Source organism: Chiloscyllium punctatum, chromosome 9 (genome assembly GCF_047496795.1).
Source record: "Chiloscyllium punctatum isolate Juve2018m chromosome 9, sChiPun1.3, whole genome shotgun sequence".
NCBI classification, from domain to species: domain Eukaryota; kingdom Metazoa; phylum Chordata; class Chondrichthyes; order Orectolobiformes; family Hemiscylliidae; genus Chiloscyllium; species Chiloscyllium punctatum.
The window spans coordinates 43,387,320-43,413,481 of NC_092747.1; the positions used below are offsets into that span (position 1 = coordinate 43,387,320).

At 40.4% G+C, this 26,162-nt stretch overlaps 1 protein-coding gene across 7 annotated transcripts in view; it reads left to right on the forward strand.

The window, feature by feature from the left end:
* Positions 1-26,162, forward strand: part of sacs (sacsin molecular chaperone) — a 140,564-nt gene that overhangs the window by 69,911 nt on the left and 44,491 nt on the right. For 4 of the 7 annotated variants that reach the window (XM_072577360.1, XM_072577359.1, XM_072577363.1 and 1 more), the window contains exons 3-9: positions 1,771-1,921; positions 11,264-11,354; positions 11,845-11,930; positions 14,777-14,888; positions 15,654-15,800; positions 18,480-19,962; positions 23,903-23,994. In XM_072577360.1, the coding sequence (XP_072433461.1) occupies positions 1,771-1,921; positions 11,264-11,354; positions 11,845-11,930; positions 14,777-14,888; positions 15,654-15,800; positions 18,480-19,962; positions 23,903-23,994 (2,162 nt within the window). Of the gene's footprint in view, positions 1-1,770; positions 1,922-2,996; positions 3,079-11,263; positions 11,355-11,844; positions 11,931-14,776; positions 14,889-15,653; positions 15,801-18,479; positions 19,963-23,902; positions 23,995-25,240; positions 25,265-26,162 lie in introns of those variants that run through there. The other 3 variants (XM_072577362.1, XM_072577364.1, XM_072577365.1) reach the window with 3 other exon arrangements.

Consider the following 26,162-nt stretch of genomic DNA (forward strand, 5'->3'; position numbering starts at 1 on the left):
TTTAACTTTGTCCACCCCAGACCAACACCGGCACCTCCAAATCAGATAAGCCATGATCTCATTGAATGGTGGAGCAGACTTGATGGGCCTACTACTGCTTCACTATTTTCTAATAATACCTCCTAGTTCTAGATTCAGCTGTAAAACAAAACATCTCTTCCACATCCACCAGTCTGAATTGTATACCTTTTAATCAAGTCACCCCTTGATCGTCTAAACCCCAGTAGAAGTAAGCCTAGCCTGTCCAACCTAGCTTCAGAAGACACTCCACTCCACTCCTTCCAGGTGTCAATTGTCCACCAATCATGTGCAACAAGGATCAATGATGCTCTAGAACTCCTTCCCAGACTAACCAGTTTGATAAACCTTTTTTGTATTTTGAATGGACCATCAATTAAATAATAATGTTCACTTTCCGTTATGGGATTTGTTTGTGCTATTAAAATGCTGACAAGTATAGTATTGTTCACATCTATTAAAAGAACATCTGTCCTTGGTCTGATGACCCATCGGTTGTGGCCAGTTGCATTGGTTACTGTAGCATATTACTGTTTTCAAGATGTCTCAAGGTTCGTATTTTCAATGGATATCAAATATTTAGTTTAGTTTTTTTTGTTTGTTTGCTTAGCGTGGTTGAAAATCCTTTTTAATTGTTTGCCTGTTTTTGAAACTATTTAAAGACTGTTGTTGAAATGACTAATCCAGATTTATCCAAATTCCCACATGAATACATCTGTTGTACAGTACTCTTGGTACCATGTTGAAATATACATAAGAGCTTTAGATATGACTACACATACCTTTAAACTGATTTCATTAAATTGTCACTGTGCAGGTTAAATATTTTCACGATGTAAGTGCTGTTTAAGTGCACATGACCTATAGTTTGAAAGTGAAAGTAAGAAAAAGTATGATTGGGCTTAAAAAGTAAATAGGTTAAAAACAATGACTGCAGATGCTTGGAAAAGTAAATAGCCAGACGTGTGATATAATTTTTTTAGATTTCTTAGTGTGGAAACAGGCCCTTCGGCCCAACAAGTCCACACCGACCCTCTGAAGAGCAACCCACCCAGACCCCTACATTTACCCCTTCACCTAACACTACGGGCAATTTAGCATGGCCAATTCACCTAACCTGCACATCTTTGGACTGTGGGAGGAAACCGGAGCACCCAGAGGAAACCGACACAGACACTGGGAGATTGAGCAAACTCCACACAGACAGTTGCTGGAGGTGGGAATTGAACCCAGATCTCTGGCGCTGTGAGGCAACAGTGCTAACCACTTTGCCACCGTGCTGTCCATTTGATGTGAAACTTTGAGAATGTGAAATTAACAAGTTTTGAACTTGGCCTCCATTCTGTGGTGTTGCTAATATATGATTCCGTATTGTAATTAAGGAATGAAGTGAAGCAGAATACTAGATAATAAGCTAGCAACTAAAACATGAGAAGATGTGACATGAGAAAAGGGAGTAACTAAAGCTAACTTGTGTTATATTTTTCTCAGTGATGAAACAGACAATGTATTTGTTAGAAATGCGTACTATCTAATCACTGTTCTGAAAAAGAATTGCTTCCAATTGGTTCCATTTATTTTAAACTCTATATATGGGTGAAACAAAATGATGCCAATGTTTTAATAAAGCTGATGACCCTAAATTTAACATACAATATAAATAATTTTACAAAAGCTGATTGTAGAAACAGCAGCTTTTCTTTCACTGTACCTTGCATTTGCTGGAGAAACTTTGTTTTTCTTTCTTTAAAGGCTTCCAAAGGTCACTGTTCTCCATGAATATATAGGGAGAAGAGTGTATGAAGTTGTTCCATGTGCAACTGTTCAAGACATCAAGGAGTTAATCTATGTGGAAACGGATTTTCCTGTTTCAGAACAGCGGTTGCTATACAATGGGAAAGAGGTAATCTTGACTTTGAGTTGAAATGGTAGTGGTGCAGCAATGTGACTTCCTTTGTTTCATTATCCTTATAAAGCCATAGAGGGAAACATAGTTCTTTCCTCCTCAGATTGGTAAAATATGGCCAAGGAGGGACTCAGATTTTCACCAAATCATTTGTTTTATGGTAAAAGTACAGATATTTAATGAAGCAAAGTGCACCTGAGATTTAAATTTTATTAACTGCCATGGTGCTGTGCCAGCTTACCTGGTCCTGGTTCACCATTTGATTAAATCACTTATACCTTTTTAAGGCCCATCTGAGTGCATTGTCTTTGCTCAGTTTCATTCCTATCTGTCCAATAGAGCAAGCAAATAAAACCAAAATAACTGCTGATGCTGGAAATCAGAGACGAAAACAGAAGTTGCTGGTAAAGCTCAGCAGGTCTGGCAACATCTGTGAAGAGAAATCAGAGTTAATGTTTCTGGTCCAGTGACCACTCCTCAAAACTGATGGTAGTGAGGAAAATGGTAGTTTTTGTGCAGAAGATAGGGATGGGGGAGAGGGTAAAGAGAAAACAATGGACGGAGATAAAGCCCAAAGAGAGAGAGGACAGTGGACATATAAAGGAATGTGGCAAGCACCCTTTTTCTAACCCTTCATGATCACTTTGGATGCTATTAGAAGCTTAATCTCTAGAAAGCCTCTAATCCTGAGTTATAAGTTGTCCCTGCTGACACCCTCTGATGTAGGCAGGAGATCAGTTTTTATATGTTACTGGCTCCCAGTTCCACCTCACTGCTTGAACATTCTCCAGCTCAACATTGGCAAGGCTGATCAGTCTGTTTCATCGCTGCCAAGAAGTTTAGGATCATAGTTTTGGATTCTACTCCTGTCTTGCTGCTTGCTCAGATTCAACCTAATGGTGAGAAAATTTGGTGTAGTGCTAAACTACAAGCTGGTTTTCTGCCAGCATCCTATCCATTATTGCAAATGTATGTTTCTGCCTTGACAATGTTATCTTCCACTATTGGTTTTACTGCCATCCTATCGCTGAAACCCAGTCTACGCTTTCATCTCCAGGCTCAGATTCTCCAATGTTCTTTCCTGTGGCCACTTTGAACATCATTCTATAAATGTCCAACTCATCAAAATTCCACTGCCCACAACCCGTCATATGGTAAATGTTTTGTTTCTTTTTCACTTCAGTTCTTGCAATTATCTGCTGCCTCCCCAGCCACATTCTTGTAATTGACACAGTCACTCTTATGTTGGAAACACAGCTTGACCATGAACTAATATAATAGTGGAATGTATTTAAAGCAGTTTGTACCCTGGTTCCTATATATGACCATTTCTCGACTATGTGTCTGAGAAAATAATGAGATACCGATCCAAATAATCAGAGGAATCTTTAGTGATTCAAGTAGTTCTCCCTGGTCTAATAGACCGGTAACCACCCGTGTCCCACAAAAATGTATTTGTCATTCATATTTACTGTTAGTTTTTTAAAATGAGAAACCAATATAAAGGCCCCAGGCTCATAATGGAGGAGGGAGAAATAATTAAAACAATAAGCAGTTAAGTAGAGGACCACAGATGAGATTGTTCATAATACATGATGAATTTCAGTTTTGAATGAATCTCTATGATGTCTTTGTGCACTTGCATTAATTACGAGAAGGAGATGATAATAATTTCCTATTAGCAACTGTGTTTCATGTGTTCGCTGTGATGATTAAGATAATTGAATGCAATTTTGCCATCGACAAATTTGCAATGCTTATAATGGGATTTTGTTGTTTGTAAGATTACCATATCTTTTTAAGTTGTGATATAGTGAAGCACTTCAGTATTTAAATATGTGTTTGGTTTATGTTTCTGCATGTGTGGTGGAAGTTAGCAGCTTAGCGTAGAGTGTCCTGCTTCTCCGCTGCAGTCTGTCAGATCTGTGCCAGTCTTTTTAAAAACATAGAAACTAGAATCAAGAGTTACGCATTTGGCCCTTTAAGCTTTCCACCATTCACTAACCCCATCTCTGTTTGAACCTCAGCTGAATGCCATATTCCTGCTTTCTCCCCATACTCTTTGATGCCTATAAAATATAAAAGTATCTATCTTTTCTTCAATATATTCAGTGATTTGGTCTACACAGCCTTCGCTGGCAGAGATTTCCAACAGTACACTGTTTGAATGAAGAAATCTTTCCTCATCTCAGCCCTAAATAATCTACCCTGTATCCTGAGACTATCTCCTGGTTCTAGACTTCCTGGCCAGGGAAAGTATCATCTGCCAGCCCTGTAAAAAATTTTTATGCATTTGAATCTGGTCCTCTCCATGGTGACTTATGAGTATCTTGGAGATCATGACCTTGTTTTGACCCTCACTTTGAGAAGCCCTGGTCTATATGGATAAGGACACAAATCAATTCTCACTTAATCCTCATCACTTTCATATAATTAATGACCATTCATGTCCAATGAACAGTGGAAGAGATGACTGTCAATCGGATATTTTGCCTTGAGTTGCATTGAACTTCTTCAGAGAGGTTAGAGCTGCATTTATCTGGGCAGATGAAGGATATTCACCCTCTGGGCATGGGGGACAGTTGAAGTAGTAGATGGTTAAGGGTTCAGCACTGTTCCTCACCATATTGTCTGATAGAATCAACACCAGTAACCAGCGACAAAAGAAAAGCTACGAGCCTGTAAAAAGCAGCACCTGTATTTATGCACTCTGAGCAAAAGCCATCTTTTGACAAAACAGTGGAATCTCATTTTAACGAACCGTGCTCAGAAGTCTTTCAAAGGGATATTTAATCAGAATATACTGTCTGCAATTCCTTAACTGCTGAGTAACCAACTAGTCCACCCCCACAAGGACATTGAGACTGCAAACTCCAATTTTTGGTTTTTGGCCTGCATTTTAAAAACAAAGACGCTGATTAACTGGTGTCTCTCAGTTGTTTTTTATTTGTCATTACTAATTGAATAATCCCTTTATCTGTTGCGATTCTGTCTTACTTTGTAAGTTTGCAATTGTGCTTGTATTGCAACATTTCCCCCATGCCCATGAGTGTGTGAAATGCAACCTGTTTCTGGTTTAACGTTAACACAATGTTGTTGCATTGCCTGCAAAGTCACAGCCTGTAAACACAGAGTGGGAGCGAATGTGCCCCACTGTGGTTTTCTAATAAAGGAGAAATTTAAATAGGGGGTGATGTTAGGGTGGGAGATTTGTTTTACAGATCGCAATCTGTGCCTAACTGAATACTCTCCACCTGCTTGAATGAGTGTAACTCCAACAGCACTCGAGAAGCTTGAACTATCCAGGACAAAGCAGCCATTTGATTGACATCACCCTCAACATTCACTTCCTCCAGCACAGATGCACTTGTGAACCATCTACAAGATTCACTGCAGCAACCTACAGTGTCCCTTTTGAAAGCACCTCCCAAACTTGAGACTTCTACTTGGGACAAAGGCAGTAGATGCGTTGAAGTACTTTTACTTGCATGTTCCCCTGTTAGGCATGCACACCCTGATTTGGAACTGTGCCATTGTTCCTTCAGTATCACTGATTAAAAGTCTTGGAGTTTGCTTCCTAACACCGCTATGGGTGCACCTTTGCCTCTGTGGTCTTCAGCGGTTCAAGAACACACTTCATTTCCACCTTTTTGAGGGGAATTGGTGATGGACAATACATGCTGGCATAGCCAGTAATATCCACACCCATTGAACAAAAAATTTAAAAAAACTAAACACGGTAACATCAGCAAATGTTCCCACTTTTGTCTTATAATAGAAGGAAGATAAAGCAACTGATAATTAATTAGCCTAGGAAACTCATTTAAGGACAGCCTGTAGCAGTGTCCTCTGATTGACCTCTGACCACCACTAATCTTCCTTGATACTAGATATAGATACTAGGCAGTATAGCATTTCCCTGCGGGAATTCCCATTGACTTGATTTTTAAGGGCTTGCTGATATTACACTTACTCAAATATTGCCTTTGTCATTCAGACTTCTCCTCTGGAATTCAAACATTGGCAAAAAGACCTGAACTAAGATTAGAATTAGTCTGGATTGTATGAGGTGTGGGTCACTTCATACCCTGGCTTCTGAGTTAGAAGACTGTAGGTTCGGGTCTCACTCCCATAATCACAACCATCTAGTTTGAAATTCCAGTGCTACACTGAAGATTTACTTCACTGACACAAGTTCCTTCATTTGATTGAGACAATTTGAATGCACTTGTAGCTAAGTGATAATGTCCCGACCTGTAAATTCGGCAGTCTGTGTTCAAGTCTCACCTGCTCCATGCGTCATAACTAATCTGAACCGTTTGATTATAGATATTTTTAATGAGATCTGGAGCACGAAGATGCAGGCAGAACCCAGATTGAGTACAGTTGGTCAGTTTATTGATGAATATGTGCAACTTGATAGCACAATCAATGACTCAGAATAGACTGATGAGGTGGTAATTGGGTGGATTGAATTTCTCCTTTTTTTTTGTGGACAGGATGTACCTGGACACTTTTCCACTTTGTCAGGTAGATGCTAGTTTTATGGCTGTGCTGAAAAAGTTGGGTAGAACTTGAATTTCCCTGATGGGAGGTTTCAAGGCTTGGGCTGGGAGGAGCCCTGAGTCAGTCAATAGGGAACCTGCTGCCTTCCCACTGCCACCTGATTTAAGTCTTGAATGGAATGCTTATGGATGCCCTCCTCCCCATTTACTAATTGAGGCCTTTATGTTTGCTTCAGCCAACGTACAATGAGCACATTTATAGGACCTTTTGACTTTTGTAAGTCATACGAATGAAACGTTTTGTGTAAATGAACCAAGAGAATTGTTAACCCGTGATATTCAGTTTTAATCACTGAGAATTCTTTGTGAATTATTCACTTAGTTTAGGGCTGTTACTGATGGGAAATGGAGCTTCTTCCACTTTTTATTGCTCAGTGCCAGTGTTTATCACCATGTTGAGATGTATGAAATTCTTAAGGGACTTGACAGGGTAGATGCTCAGAGGTTGTTTCTCCTTCAGGGAGAATCTAGGATCAGAGGACATAACCTGAGAGTAAACAGTCACCCATTTAAGACAGATCAGGAGGAATTCCTTCTTGCACAAGATAGTGAGTTTGTAGAATTATTTACAGTAGAGGGCTGTGGAGGCTGGGCCATTTAGATTAGATTACTTACAGTGTGGAAGCAGGCCCGTCGGCCCAACAAGCCCACACCGACCCGCCAAAGCGCAACCCACCCAGACCCATTCCCCTACATTTCACCCCTTCACCTACTGCTACGGGCAATTTAGCATGGCCAATTCACCTAACCTGCACATTTTTGGACTGTGGGAGGAAACCGGAGCACCGGGAGGAAACCCACGCAGACACAGGGAGAATGTGCAAACTCCACGCAGTCAGTCGCCTGAGACGGGAATTGAACCCGGGTCTCTGGTGCTGTGAGGCAACAGTGCTAACCACTGTGCCACTGTGCCGCCCTAAATAAATTTAGTTTATTTAAAGCTGAAATAGAGAGATTTTAAGCAGTAAGAGAATAGACAGGAATGTGGGAGTTAAGGGTTATCTGATTTGTCATACACTTATTGAATGGTGGAGCAGTCATAGAGTCACATAACACGGAAACAAACTCTTCGGTCCAACCAGTCCATGCCGCACATAATCCAACCCGCCTGCTCCAAACCTTCCCTATTCATGTAACTATCCAAATATCTTTTAAACAGTGTAATTGTACTCACCCCACCATTTTCTCAGAAAGTTTGTTCCACATGTGAACCACTTTGTGTAAAAACAATTTGCCTCTTTTATGTATTTTTTTTAAACCTCTGTCCTCTCAACTTTTAAAAATATGCCCCCTAGTCTTGAAATCTGCTATCCTAGGGAAAAGACAACTACAATTAACTCTATCTATTCCCCTTATTATTTTATAAACTTCTATAAGGTCGCCTCTCAATCTACTATGTTCCAAAGAAAAAGGTCCCAGCAAATACAGCCTTTCTTTATAACTCAAACGTTCCATACCCGGCAGCATCTGGTAAACCTCTTCTGATTCCTCCCCAGCTTAATAATGTCCTATAGCTGGGTGATCAGAACTGGACACAGTATTATAGAAGAGGCCTCACCAATGTTTTGTAAAACCTCAAGATTATGTCCCACCTCCTATACTCAAAGGGCTGAGCAATGAAGGCAAGCCTTTTTAACCACTCTGTCTATATATGATGCAAACTTCAAAGAATTATGTACCTGCACCCCAAGTCCCTCTGTTCTACAACACTATCAAAGGCTCTACCATTAATTGTAAACGCCCAACACTGTTTGTTGTACCAAAATGCAATACCTCACATTTATCCAGATTGAACTCTATCGGCCATTTTTCAACCCATTGACCCATTTGATCAAGATCCCTTTGGAACCTTAGAAAACCTTATTCACTGTCTAAAGTGTCAGCAATTTTGGTGTCATCTGCAAACCCACTAACCATGCTTTCTATATTGTCATCCAAATCATTTATACAAATGACCAACAAAAGAGGATCCTAAACTGATCCCTGTGGAACACCGCTGGTTACAGGCCTTCAGTCGGAATAGCAACCTTCCACTATTACTCTCTTTCTCCTATCGTTAAGTCTATTATGTGTCCACTGGCAAGCTCACCCTGAATCCCATGCGATCTACCTTTACTAATTAGTCTACATGTCAAAAGGCTTTACTAAAATCTAAATAAACAATGTTTACTGCCCTGCCATCATCAATGTTTTTGGTAACTTCCTCAAAAAACTCAGACACAATTTTCCTCACACAAAACCATGTTGACTATCCCTAATCAATTTTTGCCTTTCTAAGTATCCATCAATCCTATCTTCTATAATCACCTACCACAATTTACCCACAACTAAACCTTGACTTTCAGATCAATAGTTCCCTAGTTTCTCCTTCCAACCTTTCTCAAACAAAGGTGCAACATCAGCCAATCTCCAGTCACCAGGCATCTCATCTATAGTTATAGATGATCCAGATATTTCTGCAAGGGGTCTTGTAATTTTCTCCCTTACTTCCCACAACGTTCTGGGATATGTTAGATCTGATCCTAGAGATTTACCCATCTTTATATTCTTTAAGACCTCTCATAATTTTTCTTGTGTAATATGATCTGTTTATGAAACAACAAAGTTTATTTTTCTGCATTCTGTAGACTCGATTTCTTTCTCCACAGTAAAAATGATATGACTTGATGGCATGACTAGCCTATTTCAGCTTCTACATCTTATGGTCATGTCTGCATCAATACTCCCAGATGAGCAATAATATGATTACATGTTGCGTAAAGGTCCCTTCACATTGATGCTCGTCTTCTAGCTTAATCTCAGCCTCCAAAACAGTACACAACTGTGAATGAGTGTAATCATTCACCCTGCTTGAACCATTCCAGAATGCACCCAATAGTTCAAATGTCCATTTATATTCAAATATTATCAGAAATTACCCAGGTTAGGCTGTTATATCTTTCAGGTGGTCAAAAACAGTATGATAATAGCCTGTGTCAATTAATTCCTCCAGCATTAACAAATATTGACTAAAGCTGAGTTTAAGGAACTCATGCATTTGCTCTGTAGTTAAAGCAGTGGTGCAGTTTGTTTTAAGTGTCTCACAGAGAAGTGCCAGCTGAAGGAAAAAGCGTTGAGTGAATGTACGAGATTCATCAGTAGGAACTCAGCTAAGACAGTGCCAGCCCAAGTAAGAAGGCTTGGTGTGGAGATAGTGTTCTATGTTTCTAATGGTATTGCTGAGATAAAAGGAATAGTGTGAATTTGATTCTTTTTCTGGTGTTTGTAATGAAATGTTTTCAACCTTTTTTAGTATAATATAGCTCATGTTTTTATTCTTTGAGAAGAAGTATGCCGATTTGCGTGAACATGCTCAGTGACTGACCTCTACAGTTTGAGAAAACATAAAACTTTGATCAATCAAGCCAAGTTTCACTCTGGGGTTTGATTTGTCCAATATTAACCTCACCTTGGATCATACCATTTGCCTAATTTCTCTTATCCATGTTAATAGTGACTGCGCAAAGAATTTGCATCTGGACTTGTCAATTATTCTATACGAGGCGGGCAATTACTTCTTCAGATGCGCACAATAGTGTCCAAATTTAATGTGTCTGTAACATTCTTGAACAGACTCAACAGCCAGACTGTGCATTAGTTTAAATCCTAGCCTTTGGGCAATTTCAGTAAGGATTTTGATTCCCATCTTGCTTACAGGTTGGTTCTTAGCTTTTTAGTAGATATACGTTTTTTTTTCTCTGTTCCCCACCAGTATTTACAAACTGAAATCACTGTCAGAGCTAAGGAACAGCAGTAGACGTTTCAGCCCCTTGAGCTTGTTCTGCCATTCAGTGGGATCATGGCTGATCTGTGCCCTAAGAGTTCCAACACCTTCGCATCTCTCCTGAACGGTCTAGCCCTAATTCTCAGATTATGCCTCCTCGTTCTAGAAACCCCAACCAATGGAAATAATTTATTTTTTATCTACTGTCTTTTCCTGTTGATATCTGGGAGACTTTCATCAGATCACTACTTGACTTTCTAAATTCCAGAGAAAACCGGCCTAATTTGTGTAATCTTTCTTCATAACATGACCCCTGAATGCCAGTTATCATTCTTGTTAACCAACATTGTACTCCCTCCAAGTCCATTATATCCTTCCTAAGGTGTGATGAACAGATCTGCTCACAATACTTCAAGAGATGGCCAACCAGGGTTTTGTCTAACTGCAGTGTAACTTCTGTGTTCTTATACTCCAGTTCCCTGGACATAAAAGCTAGCATTCCATTAGCTTTCTTGATTATTTTCTGCACCAATTCATGATATTTTAAAGACCTATATACCTGAACCCCTGAGTTTCTTTGGACAATCACTATATTTAACCTCATACATTCCAGAAAGTACCCATGATCTGTCCTTTTTTGATTTCGGTTCAATCTTCTGTGGAAGTTTGTTTGCATTACTCATTTTTTTGATGGAATGCTGCTTACTTTGAAACATTGCCAAGCAAGTGTTATTATAGTTGAAATTGTGGAATTAGTAATTGAATAAATAGTATTAAAGCTGATTTTCTTTGAGGGGAAATATAGTCTTGAGTGATCAAATATCTTATTTATAAAGCACTTCCTATTTTTGTTTCTCTATATGAATGTAAGCTATTACTACAATTGTACCTGCCAGCACATTTGACGGAATAGTCATTATCAAGTTCACACAAGCATTTAATTTGCCTCTTAATTCTAATGCATTAGTTCAAAATTGAATCACATACTGTTTATCCTGTTCTCTCTGTTAGTTGTACGACTCAGCACAGATTGAGAATTTGTTGCAAACTGGAACCCATGAGATTAACTTGACTTTACAAGGAAGAGGACTTAAGGGAGGAGGTAATCACTTGATTTACAATGTCTAATGCTCATTAGTATAAGGCTAACTATACGAACATCTTTTAACACTAGGACGTCGGAAAGGAAACAGATTAACCTTGGTAAATTTAATATTACTGATCTGCAATAGTTTGAAATTGATCTTGGGTGCAGTGGGAGGATCCCAATGCAGTGACAAGAAATCAGCAAATCTCACTGGTATCCTGAAATGCTTGTATGGTTATAATAAAAGGTTCCATATGGGGTTCTTTCTTTTCCTTGGTACTTGGGGAATTGGTCTATTTTCATTGATTTTCTGTGCCTTTCCTGATGGACAGGGAGAATTGAAATTCCCCTCTTGTCATTACAAGGCTAACTGTAAATCTTCATATTATTACAGTTGTAGCCTTCTTTTAAACTCAATGTTCATAGTTTAAAATTGTGATAGGATCAAACACTAATGAAACCACCTTCTTGAATTAGGAACTGAAAGCTATGTTTGCTTTTACAGGCAAATTTGGGCAAACAACACCACCACTTGTAGACTTTCTTAAGGATATTCTGAGGAGGTATCCAGAGGGAGGACAGATTCTTAAGGTGAGCGTCTTTATTACTTGTTTGGTCCTATTGAAATGACAGTATTGGGTCCTTTGTGGTTTTATGTCTCTGGCATCCCAGTTGGTTGAACGTTGGTAAACACAGAGATAAAGTATTCAAACCAGAGATGCCAAAAAATTGCACATTTCTCTTTGTGAGAGACTCAGCAATTGAAAGAAATTAAACCTATGCCATTCGACCGCCAAGTGGAGATGCTTCAATATATTGCAGAGTACTGTACCATAAGGAGAAAGTAGGGACTGCAGATGCTGGAGATCAGAGTCGAGAGTGTGGTGTTGGAAAAGCACAGCAGGTCCGGCAGCATCCGAGGAGCAGGAGAATCAAAGTTTCGGGCACAATTCCTGATGAAGGGCTTATGCCCAAAATGTCGATTCTCCTGTTCTTGGATGCTGCCTGACCTGCTGTGCTTTTCCAGCACCACACTCTCAACTACTGTGTCATTAGGTCATACAGCTTTTGGCTAGCACCTTTTTATTTAATCAAACTGTGAGTAAAAATGGATATTTGGTATTCTGTTTGTGTAACATTGCAGAAGCCTGTGGACACTGTACTCAGTGAGACATAGAACGTAGAACAATACAGTGCAGAACAGGCCCTTCGGCCCTCACTGTTGCACAGAACTGTGTACTAATCTAAGCCCATCCCCCTGCACTATTCAATCATCATCCATGTGCTGATCCAAGGATTGTATAAGTCTCCCTAATGTGGCTGAGTTAACTACATTGGCAGGCAGGGCATTCCATGCCCTTACCATTCTGAGTAAAGAACTTGCCTCTGACATCTGTCTTAAATCTATCACCCCTCAATTTGTGGCTATGCCCCCTCATGCAAGCTAATGTCATCATCCTAGGAAAAAGACTTTCACTGTCGACCCTATCTAATCCTCTGATCATCTTGTATGTCTCTATCAAATCCCTTCTTATCTTCTCCAATGAGAACAGACCCAAGTCTCTTAGCCTTTCCTCATAAGGCCTTCCATCCAGACCAGGCAACACCCTGGTAAATCTCCTCTGCACTTTTTCCAATGCTTCCACATCCTTCCTGTAATGGGGTGACCAGAACTGTACACAATATTCCAAGTGCAGCCACACTAGCATTTTGTATAGTTGCAGCATGACAGCGTGGCTCTGGAACTCAATCCCTCTACCAATAAAACCTAACACACCGTTTGCCTTCTTAACAGCACTATCAACCTGGGTGGCAACTTTCAGGATTCTGTGTACATGGACTCCAAGATCCCTCTGCACATGCACACTACGAAGAATTTTTCCATTGACCCAGTATTCTGCTTTCCTGTTATTCTTCCCAAAGTGAATCACCTCACATTTATCTGCATTGAACTCCCATTTGCCACCTCTCAGCCCAATTCTGCAGTTTATCCCAAGTCCTCCTGCAACCTGCAACATTCTTTCACACTGTCCACTACTCCACCGATTTCAGTGTCATCTGCAAACTTACTGACCCATCCACCTATGTCTGCGTCCGAGTCATTTATAAAAATCCCAATCAGCAGTGGTCCCAAAACACATCCTTGTGGCACGCCACTAGTAACCAGACTCCAGGCTGATTATTTTGCATCAACCACAACTCGCTGCCTTCTTTCAGAAAGCCAGTTTCTAATTCAAACTGCTAAATCACCCTCAGTCTCATGCCTCTGCATTTTCTCCAACAGCCTACCATGTGGAACTTTTGATATTGATAATGGAAAAGGTTGAAAGTATAGCAACAAGAATGTAAGGGCCTCTGAGAAGCCCCTCTGAACAACCAGTTGTCCCATGGAAGAATGGGAAAGAAGACTAATCACAAAACTTGGACCAAACTTTTAAAATATCTTTGAAACTATTGGAAAATGCATGAGAGAACCAGGAAAAACTGTTGGAATAAATGCAAACTTTGCTTTATATTAAAAGTAGGGAATTAGACGCATACATAAAGTTGGTTAAAATAGTTATTACAATGGAATGAATAACTTTTCAAGTTTTTTTGTAGCACCTTTTGAATTGAGTACTGGATCAGTTGGATGTTTTTGATTGTAAAGCTAGGCCATATGCTCTGAAAACCTCAAAGCATACTTAAAGAACTCTGATAGGCAATCTGCACAAGGTGCATAAAAATCAATTGCATTAAGTATTTTCCTTGATTAATAAGATGTGTAATTTGTTGGTAACGAAGAATCAATGTAGCATGACTGGTGTCAACATCTCTGTTCTGTTGTGATTCATGAAACGTACTTTAATGTGAGCTCGAAGCACAAGTTCTCATGTTTGTGCACTTGACCTAGTTTATCAATTTCACAGTCAATTTCAGAAGGGACTTGTTGATGACATTTGGACTGTAAACAGACTTGAGTTCAATGAAAAGTTACATACCCAACTGTGTGCCGTGGAATAAATACAGAAGCTGCAATAAATCCATAGCATATTGCCATCTGAAAAAGTATGGCATTGTTTTGGTTGGAAACTGGGTTACACAATAGGGTTTCCAACATTTTCTCACTCTCTTGCAATGCTTTTATATATTTCTGTTATTCTCTGGCTTCCACAGTTAATTATCTTTCTGCTTGCTTGCAGGCTCTTTTGCCTTCTGCCGTCTTCTTTCTCCCTCTTCCTTCTCTTCTGTTGCCCCTGTGTTCTTTATGCAAATTGGTTTTCTTTGCTTTACAATGCTGACATTGGCATAATGAGTACCGTTAGCAGCAACGAAATGACTGATAAGGTTGAAGTCCAGTATTCTTCTGAGGATCCCAGAGTTATTATGGAGGTGTGCAGCAGCTGGGAAACCCACAGAAATAACAAGTATATTCTCATTTAATTCTTTGTTTTTAGGAGCTGATACAAAATGCTGAAGATGCTGGAGCTACTGAGGTGAAGTTTTTATACGATGAGACAGAATATGGAGCAACTTCACTCTGGTCAGAGTTGCTGAAGGAATATCAAGGTAAGACATCTCCTGAACAACAACAATGGATTCAAAATACAACTGAGACATCTTGCAGCAGATCCTGTCGATAAGGTCAGTGGGAGAATAGTGGGCATTATAGAATGCAATCCCTTTTAATATTATTTTACATCTTAATCAATGTGGTTAGATTTATCAGTAGCCACTGCAGAAGGATCAAGGCCTGAATCATTGAAATTGTTGCTTCGTTTGCTATCAGATGGCTGATTATAAGCACAAATGATCCCCTTCCCCACTCATTCAAACTGTAAAGCTGTGTTCCCTGTTAACACTTCTGAATGTTTGTGGATGTGGTGCCAATCAAGTGGGCTGCTTTGTCTTGGATGGTGTTGAACACGGAGTGTTTGGCCACTTGTCTTGCTTTGTCTCTCCAGTGCTGGTTACCAGGGATCCCCCACAGCTGTCACCAGAACATGATTAACAATGGGAAAGGTGATATCCACATTGCAGAGCCCACAGTAAGCTGTTTCCTTTGAGCCCAGGCAGCAAGCATCATTCCTTCGTCGCTGACCACAAATGTACCCAAGATGGATGCTCAGTTAATCCTTGAAACAAGGAAACCTTAAGCTAGTGTGATCCATTGCCAAAGCAGTATTGGCTGCAAATGTATTGAATTCATAAGGTGCAGGCAGGAATATACTTTTGTGATGTAAGTTTCAACGAGTATGCACAGTTTTCCACCTCGATGACACTAGAGTACATGGATAGATTTTAATTAAATAAAAACTTTGATTATTTCTTCAGGTCCAGCCTTGTACTCGTACAACAATGCTGTGTTCACTCCTGAGGACTGGCATGGAATTCAGGAAATAGCGAGAAGTAGGAAAAGAGATGACCCCCTGAAAGTTGGGCGATTTGGAATTGGTTTCAATTCTGTTTATCACGTCACAGGTAGGTGAAGTGTCTGTGTTTTGCAGTGTTTTGAGTAGAACTTTTGTTTAGTTTACAGCTCCTTGGTGCAAGATTAATTTAGAATTGGTGCAGGATTCTCCCCCATTTTGTTGTACGTTGTATCTAGTTTGTTTTTGATAACCTGCAGTGCGTTAAAGTGTTTAAAGGAGAAAGGAAAGCATTTATTTTATGATGGTCTCTTTGTACTTGGAACTACAATTTCCAGGCATCCACCAGTCTGTTCCTCCTCCTCACCAGAAAGATTCATGGTAATTGGCAAAATGAAACAAAGCCAACGTGGGAAAACAAACTACATAGTAAGATATACAGGTGTGGAGAAGGCAGACTCAATAATTTACTTCAATAGATAGTTGGATAAACTTGGAAACAGAAATTTACAGGGCTGTGGTGAAAGGGTAGGAAAGTGGTACTATTCACAAAGCTCATTCAAAGAGATGGCACATACACAATGAACTGAATGGCCTCCATCTATTCAATCTCATTCTTTGATTCAAAGAGAAGCTTGTAGATCTAGGGAGGTGCTTATTTACAGCATCTAGATTCTTGGGCAGGAAAGACGCAAGCCACGTTAAACACCTCAACAGAGTAATGGTGTAATGCTCCAGTCATTAAAATATAGCAGCCAACAGGAGAGCAGCAAATTGGACTGGATTTCGAATGGCTGCAGAGGAAGAACTAGAGTGACTGGGTAAAAACCATCACGGGAGGGCAGCAGGTCAGTGTATCTGCATCTTCCTGTCTCTGCGGTGTTTTTAAGGAGACTCGTTTGGAGACGACCCATCTGCAAACTGCAGGTAACCAAACTGAAGCAATTAGAGGGCCTGTTAAGGCCTGACTCTCACATCTACTGCAATTTTCCATGTCTCGAGAATAATTGAAAGTCATTTTCTGTCCCCTGATGGTGCAAATAAATGGCTACAGCTGCAGGCACAGACCACCTTCGCAATGATGGATTAACAGCTGTGACTATTTTTATTTTCAAAAGTTTAAAAAGTGCTGAGAGGCTGCTTCTATCCTGAGGTGCTCTCAATCTCTGCCCTCGCTCTCTCTGAGCACGTTCTGGGGTGGCAGATTCATCCAGTCAAGTAACATCTTCGTTTTAAATTCACATCTTCATTTTAAATTCACATCTTTGTTTATAAATCCCCAGTGCCTTCATGGCCTTGCCCACCCTTCTCATGCTAGTCCTTTCCAGCTCAATAACTCTCTGTCATACTAATCTTCTTCTAATTCTGACGTTTTGAACATCACCAAAGTAATGAGTACACGGTCTTAAATTTTGTAATTCTGTTCCTAAACCTCTCTACCTCTGTTCAGACACTCCCCAAAACCTTGGTTTTTTTGGCCAAGTTTTTTTATCATCTCGTCCAATAATATCGCCTTACATGTCTTTGTGTCATGCACTGCTTGATAATGCTCCTCTGAAGCACTTTGGGCTGTTTCATTATGTTAAAGGTGCTATATAAATATAAGTTGTTGCCTTAAATGATTCTCGAGATTTGGTTTTGTGTGGTATCAGTTGTTTGGAGTTCATTTCTATTATTGCATCAAAAGATGTCTTGCAAAAATTCATTCTGTTCTTAAAAAGGAAAGCAACCTGGAGCCAAAAATTAAGTTTGGGCTCCATGAAACAGACCGAGGGTTCTGTGGTCATGGGGCAAGGGTCTCCTCAGTCCCAAGAGGCCAGTTTTATCTACTTCACATCCAAATTCATCTCAAGACATTGGCCTCCAGGTAGCACCCAGATGCAGCATCATGATTTAAAATGGACCAAAAGTATTGGTGCAAGCATGATGCTGAGAAGACCTGGTTGATTTGTCATAAAACCGTCATACTTCAGCTTTCCTGTACAGGACCATGACATTGATGTTTCACAAAATCTGGTAGCAGTAGTCACACAGTGTTATTTTTGGTGGTGACTCTAAAGGCACATGTTTATGCGTGGAATGACTGAGGTTGCCAGGAGAACTAGGGGGAATGTTGTGATGAAATGCTGCAAAGGGGGAGGCCTTTGGGGGAAAAAGGATCTGAGGGGGGAGGGTTAGGCAGTAAACTTGCAGGGAAAGCGTATCCATGTCTTTCCTCCCAATTTTTAAATTTCATCTATCTGATTCAAGCCGATGCATCCCTTTTTAAATCTGCTGCTTATGTTCTGCTGACATCATCGGAGCCTGCTGTGCTATTTTAACACAATGCCTGAACGAAACAACACAGAGGGGTTTTGTTGCCAGGCTGAGTCTGTGGGAGGCAGAATGAGAGCATGGTGTACCTCACCACTAATGTAAAATTATTTGCTCAGCTCTCCATGGTAGCAACAGGGAGTCCCATGTTGCTCAGTAATATTCTTCATTGCACATGGGGGTTGACATTGTGCTGGTGTTCGGAGAAACTGGGAGTCCCGTTCGGAGAAATTCAAAGTCCTGTAATATAAACAGAACATTCCAAAAATAGATCAGGCAGCATTGGTCGAGAGAGTCAGTCATTTGAAGTTAAATTTTATTTTTATCTCAGATTTTAGGTTTTCAATTTATTTTGGATTTCCGGCTTCTGCAATATTTTAATTTTGTATATCCGTGTCAGCGATTGTTGCAATACTTAATGTACTGTTGTGTTTAGATTTCCCATGATATACTAAATAGTATTATTTCTTGTCCACAGATGCACCTTGCATATTTAGTGGAGCGCAAATTGGCATTTTGGATCCACATCAATCACTCTTTGGATCCCATGAAAGCGGGCAGAGTTGGAATTTAGCAAGTGATCGTGAAGAGATTAATGGGCACCCAGACCAGTTTGCACCATATGTTGGAATCTTTGATAGCACCAAAGAAACCTTTAAAGATGGTTTTTTTCCAGGTACCATATTCAGGTTCCCTCTCCGTAAGAAACCATCCTACATCAGCAACAATGTGTATAATAAAGATAAAGTTCTTGAGTTGTTTGAGTCATTCAAAGCAGATGCAAGTTCCCTTCTACTTTTCCTGAAAAATGTGCAGAGTGTTACTTTATATATCAGGGAATCCAATGGCACAGAGCAAATCCTCTTCCGAGTGACTGCCTCTGAGGGGAAAGAGCTGAAACACGAGAGGTCAAACTCCTTAAAAATCCTAAGGACTGCTGCAGATCGCTACTGCAATAATATTCCAAGCAACAATATAACATGTGTGACATACCATGTGAACATTGTGACTGAAGATGTAGCTTCAAAGAATGTAGATGAAATGTCTTGGCTTGTTTGCAACAGTGTAGGAGGCAGAGGGATGTGCAATGAATTGGACTGTTTGGCTGAAGATTTGAAGTACATTCCTAATATTGCCATTGCCATGCCTCTGCTGGGCAACGAGGATGTGAAAGGAGCTGTACCTCAGTTCATAGGGCGAGCATTCTGCTTTCTTCCTTTACCTCCCAGTGAAGAAAGCCAGACTGGCCTGCCAGTACACATCAGCGGCTTCTTTGGATTAACAGATAACAGAAGGAGTATTAAGTGGCGGGAAGTGGACCAGTGGAGAGACCCAGCTGCGCTTTGGAATGAGCTCCTCATTAATAACGTGGTTCCCAAAACCTATGCTACCCTGGTTCTAGAAGCTGTCAAGCGAATGCAAGCTGAAAAAGACCACACTTCTCCATTAACACCTGAGGCCATTCACAAAGTATGGCCTGATGTCAGCAAGATCAGAGTGCACTGGAAGCCAATTTTAGAGCCTCTCTTTAAGGAACTGATGGAACATCCTGTCATCTATTCAATGAGCAATCGCTGGGTGAAAACTGACTTGGTTTATTTCTGTGAAATAGACAACAGCAAGGAGTGTGCAGAAACTGTTCTCAACTTCCTTAATAAAGCAGGTATACAGATAGCCCGAGTGCCTGAAAACGTCTTTAATGCTGTCCAGGCCTATAGTTCAGACGCGAAGAACCTAAAGAGAGTCAGTCCTGCTCTGGTACGGCAGGTGATTCGGAAATTCAGACACCGAGGCAGTGCGGAGGAAAAGCTCCAGCTTCTGGAGTATGTGCTAACTGACCACAACTTTGGTGAATTGATTGGACTTGAGCTTCTTCCACTACAGAATGGGAATTTCATATCTTTTGATTCATCTGTAGCAGATAAGGATGCTGTTTACATTACCACAGATGATCATCCCAGGTACGTTTCTGCAAGATGCTACGTAGTCCTAGAGACGTACAGCACGGAAACAGACCCTTTGGTCCAACTCATCCATGTCGACCAGATGTCCGAACCCAATCTCGCCAGCACCCTCCAAACCCTTCCTATTCATATACCCATCCAGATGCCTTTTAAATGTTGCAATTGTACCAGACTCCACCACACCCTCTGGCAGCTCATTCCATACACGCACCACCCTCCATGTGAAAGATTGCCCCTTAGGTCTCTCACCTTGAACCTATTCCCTGAAGTTCTGGACTCCCCCCGACCCCAGGGAAAATACTTTGTCTATTTACCATATCCATGCCCCTCATCATTTTATAAACCTCTATAAGGTCACCCCTCAGCCTCCGATGCTCCAGAGAAAACAGCCCCAGCCTGTTCAGCCTCTCCCTATAGCTCAAATTGACCAACTCTGGCAACATCCTTGTAAATCTTTTCTGAACCTTTCAAGTTTTGCAACATCCTTCCGATGGGGAGGAGATCAGAATCGCACACAATATTCCAACAGTGGCCTAACCAATGTACAATGACTTTCCAACTCCTCAATACACTGACCAATCCAGGAAAGCATGCAAAATGCCGCCTTCACTATCCTATCTATCTGCGACTCTACTTTCAAGGAACTATGAACCTGCACTCCAAGGTCTCTTTGTTCAGCAACGCTCCCTAGGACCTCACCATTAAGTCCTGCTAAAATTTGTTTTCCCAAAATGCAGCGCCTGTCATTTATCCAAATTAAATTCCATCTGCCACTTCTCAGCCCATTGGCTAGTCTGATCAAGATCCTGTTATATTCTGAGGTAATCTTCTCCGCTGTCCACTACACCTCCAATTTTGGTGTCATCTACAAACTTACTAACTGTACCTCTTATGCACGCATCCAAATCATTTATGTAAATGACAAAAAGTATAGGACCCAACACCGATCCTTGTGGCACTCCTGTTATAATGACAAAGCATTTTAATAATATCCTTCCTATAGCCGGGCATTCAGTACTCGATGCAGCATTCCAGAAGAGGCATCCCTAATGTTCTGTCCCAACTCCTATACTCAAATGTCTGAGTAATGAATGAAAACATGCAAAACACTTTCTTAACCATCCTATCTACATGTGACTCAAACTTGATAGAGAGTGGGGAGATACCAGCCCCATGAAAAGGGGCAAATACAAAGTATATGAAGACATTCCCAGTAATTGCACACTGCCCAGTTTAATGCCAGAGATGAGGAAGGTATTGTAAACATTAGTAAAGGGGTTTGGGGGCAATATCAGGTACTTGGAGAGGTCTGAATTAAGAACGGTCAGCATTTATAGAAGACAGATGAGGTGGTGGTAATGTCACTGGATGAGAAATTGAGATCTAAAGTAATGCTGTGTGGGCATGGGTTTAAAATCTACTATGACAGCTTGTGGATTTTAAGTTCAGTTAATTAATGAACAAAAAGTTGGAATTGAAAGTTAGTATCAGTAATGTCTGACATAAGTAATAGTGACCCTGAAATTATCATTGATTGTCTTAAAAACCCAAATGGTTCACTCATATTCTTAAAGTGAAATGATGACCTAGTGGTGTGGTCCCAGACTATTAATCTAGAGACTGAGGAAATGTTCTAGGGCCTGAGTTCAAGTCCCACCATGAGAGATGGTGGAACTTGAATTCAATAAAAATCTGTGATTAAGAGTTGACTACAAAACTGTTGTTAGTTGTCGGGAGAAAACCCATCTGCTGACCCTACTAGCCTAGCCTACACGTGACTTCAGATTCACTGCAATGTGGTTGACTTTTAACGACTCTCAAGGGCAATCCACAATACTCACATCTCATGAAATTGAACTTGAATTTTTTTCATGAAGTATTCAAGAAATTTGATGAAGTAAATACTATGGATGTTATCTATATGGATCATATGAAAGTGTGTGACAAAGTATTAACAACATCTTCCATGTTCATGCCTCATTCCACAAGTCCATTCCAAACTATGTAGGAATACAACCACCTGAAAATTCCTTTTCTAGCTGCACTCCATCCAGACTTTGAGCTGTATTGTCATTTATGACCAAAACTTGGAAACTCCCTTCCTAATATTACTGTGGGTGCACCTACCCTACACAGACTGCTGCATTTCAAGGAGGTGATCACCCTGGCCTTCTCAAGGCAAGCGAAGCCCACAATCCATGAACAGATTTTTAAAAATAAAGTCCTTATAAAAGATTCTTTAAAGGCTGTTTAACTTCCACATAACTTTATATCTGTGATAATGAGTTGGACCTTGCTCTCTATGCAGGTGTTAGAAGTGAAGTAGATCTCTAATTTTAAAGGAAATTGGATTGAAAGTGGAGGGAAATAAATGTCCAAGGCTGTGGGAATAGAATGTGATAATGGGATTGAAGAGATTACAGAGAGCAAGTGATGGTCTGAGGGACCTGCTTCTGTGCTGAAATGACTCTTTGATTCTAAGAACTGTATTACAGAGGAAAAGAGGTAAGTCTGAAATAACTGACAGTTAATTACAATCCAACAATGAATAACTTTGATTTGGCCATACTAATTAGACTAAAGGGAGTTGAGACAATAGGGCTAGATGACATGCATCCTGGAATCCCAAGGTAGTAAATTGTCTAAGCCTAAGTAATTACAACAGATTTCTGTTGAATTTGTAATGAGCTTGAGGGCTGGCCAATGTGGCTTGAATCTCTTAGGCAACCAGGATGACTTATATAATCCGAATAATTTCAGCCTCTCAGCATCTGTCTTTGGAGAACATTGAGGTCATTACATACCTTGGTGAAAAGAAAATGGTTGAAAGTGTCCAGGATTTATCTCAGAAGATCCTTCAGGAGAGTAACATACATAACGGAATAATAGATGGATATAGTTTACATTGATTTAATACTTCCTCAGATGCAAGGTTTTATTCGAGAATGTTAAACGATATGGAATTAGGTACCATTTATAGTTGGTAACGACCACAAGATTTTGTTTTGGGGCAACTTGAGTTTACAACGTATCATTAAGTTTAGATATAGGCTTGAGGGAATTGTGTCAAAATACTAAATTATTATGCGTAGTGGCAAAAAAAACAATAATCCATGAGAAACCTAACAAAGAAAGAAGGCTGTCAAACTTAAATGTAAATGTGTGATAATGAAAAAAACATGGTAATAGCAGTCTATGCAGAAGAAGAATTAGTGTTGTTGGAGAGCAGAGGGATTGTTGGCAGATGGAGTGACCCATGTAGTCAGTCACCCATGTAGAGACAGAGGTGAGCCAATGCCAAAGCGACCAAGTAAAAGAACTGCCTACGGTCACACGGTCATCAGCCCAATTTTTCAGATCAGCCCAAAGGCTCTCGTTATCCTTACCCTTTAACCCTTCACCTCTATTAACCCATCCAGCCCCCTAAACTACTCACTAATCAAACAGAACACTCAAGCCCTACAATAACAATGGGAGTGAAAATTCCATTGGTGCGTCAAATTAAGCAAACATCGTTTGAATATGCTGTTGAGTTTTAGTAGGATCTAAACCTTTAAATGTAATTTTTATGGCAACTCATACCCATATCAATAGTCTATCTGTCACATTTTCACTGTTCCTTTTTCATTGCAATTATTTGTACTGCTACAATAATTTAACTTCTTTGAATACTGAAGAGCAACCTTCTTGCAAATGGTAGCATAACTGTTTTCAGTTATGTTATTTTCTGAAAGCAGAAGTGACTGTTGGTTGCTGTTGGATCCCACAATGGATTCTTATCAGTTATTCAAAATTTATTCCTACCAAATGAATGATGAAACAGTATGGTGCCTCAGTGAGGTGCAATGGTCCCTTTGACTGTGAAACAGAACGTTGATTTTGGAGCATGTTGTTTACAAGGGCATATGAGAATCTAAACTTTGATTTTTTCCAATAGGTCTCTTTTCCCCGGATTGGAGAGAAGATTGCTAGCTGAAAATCTGAAGCCATCCGTGTCGTTTATGCTAAGGAAAGCTGCTGAAAGTCGAGGTAAAACACTTGCTAAATAACTCCAGTTATTTACAGCAACTTTAAACAGGGCTGGTTTAAATTCAGGTTTGGCTTCATTGAAGCAGAGTATTATCAGATTGTCATATTAACAGTCTGCAAACCCTCAGTCCTTAAGGTGGCGAGAGACTTGTTGCTTTGCAAATGTGCTGTTCTGTTAAATGGAATTTTCTCCTTGCTTGGGATGAGCTTTAAGGGCTGAAGAGTTCACAAAACAGTTTCTCCAAAAGCATCAGGTTGAGGGTGGAACCTTCACTTCTGCTGTAACTCTGGTGGGTGAGTTGTGAGTGGGAAGCTTGGGTTTCGATCAGCACCAAATTATTGTTCCACATGTAAGGCCAGTCTCATAGAAGTGACCTGGGCCAGAAATGGCGAATTCCTAGGCTAAGAATTTCCACGTTCTTGGTCGTCAGAGAAATGAAGGGACCTTCTCTGACCTCGCGAACTGGCAGTATCAGCAGAAGAATCTCAGTGTTGGTGAATCCTGGCACTTGTACCTCCCCCCTCAATGGATTTTATTTCAGCTCAGTAGTTTATAAGCACTTTGTTAGAAAGTAATATTGGTGTATTTTCACTCAGGAATACATGTTTGACCCAGGGGTAAGTGCTCATTGAAAGGTAGTGCAGCATATTTTTTAATAGCTCTATCTTTATTTTAAAATCTGTATAACTTGGTTTGAATACCTTTTATTTTAAAAAAAAGCAAAACCTGCAAGAACTGTGGTTGCTGGAAATCTGAAGAAGAAACAGAAATTGCTGGAGAAACTCAACAAGTCATAGGATCCTCGAATCCCTATGATGCAGATAGCTGCAGTTAAGCCCGTTGACCCTCTGAAGAGCATTCCAGCCCCCCCATCCTGTCACTGTGACCCTGCATTTCCCATGGCTAACTCACCAACGTGCAACCCTCGACAGTACAGAGCAATTTAGCATGGCCAATCCACCTAACCTGCACATCCTTGGACTATGGGAGGAAACTGGAGCACCCAGAGGAAGCCCACATAGACATGGGGAGAAGGTGCAGACTCCACACAGACAGTTGCTTGAGGTTGAAATCAAATCAAGGTCCTTAGCACTGTGAGGCAACAGCGTTAACCACTGAGTCACCATGCAACCCAATATAAAATACTGTAGCGTATAAAATGAAAAGGTCTGGCAGTATCTGTGGAGAGAAAGGAGAGTTAATGTTTCAGGTCCAGTGACTTTAGGACATCTTTTATTGTTTCAGCAATCCAGAATCACGTGGTACAGGGTAGGTACGGCAAACAGATTCTCTGTTGACAACGCGGCCTATATCTGAGATGGAGAAGAAATTTAGAGCCTCTTGTTTCATAGTGGCGCCTAGAGAAGCTCAGCTTCTCTTCCAGGCCCACAGGAGAAATTTCAACTGAATATCCTTTTCTTGGTTTCTTTAGGCTTACTTCTATCAGGTTTTCCTTGAGCAGTCAATACTGTACTTGAGTTGCATGGCTAGTACTAGCCTAAAATTTGGTGTGCCTTATGGCATCAGATTTTAATACCATTAAGGCCTCGGCCTACCTGTGGTGAGGGAGTCTAAAGCTGCTCAGACCATGCCCATTTAAATGGTATGAATTGTGAGTGTCTGATGGTTAAGGTGACAGAATTTGGCAGCATGAGATAAAAAAAAGACCGAACATGACTCTGCACCAAATTCTAGCCTGCCTGTCTCTTTAATGCTGCAGTGGTGAACTGCAGTGGTCCAAGAAGGTGACTCATCACTACCTTCTCAGGAGCAACTAGGGACAGGCAATATGTCCTACCCAGGCAGCAATCCCACAAATTAGTTTTTTTTTAAAAGAAAAAGCTGATTTTTTTTTAATGCTCCTGGCCTAGAAATTTCTGACATGGTCTGTTTTAAACCAGACTATAAACTTTGATGGGCAATTGATTAATTTTGTATAAGAGCATATTTTAAAACCTGGAGTATTCAGTTCTTTGCAGGACAGTGTCTGATAATATATACATGCCTTAGTGAGAGTAGACTTTTCAACTGGCGTTTGGTAGCACTTTTGGGAAAATGTTAATCTCTGTATTAATGCAAAGAACCTGCCAACAGGGATCCTATATGTTCACTTAGTGGTTTAAAAGTGTTTGTTTTTGATATGGATCCTGTGGATCAATGATATTCA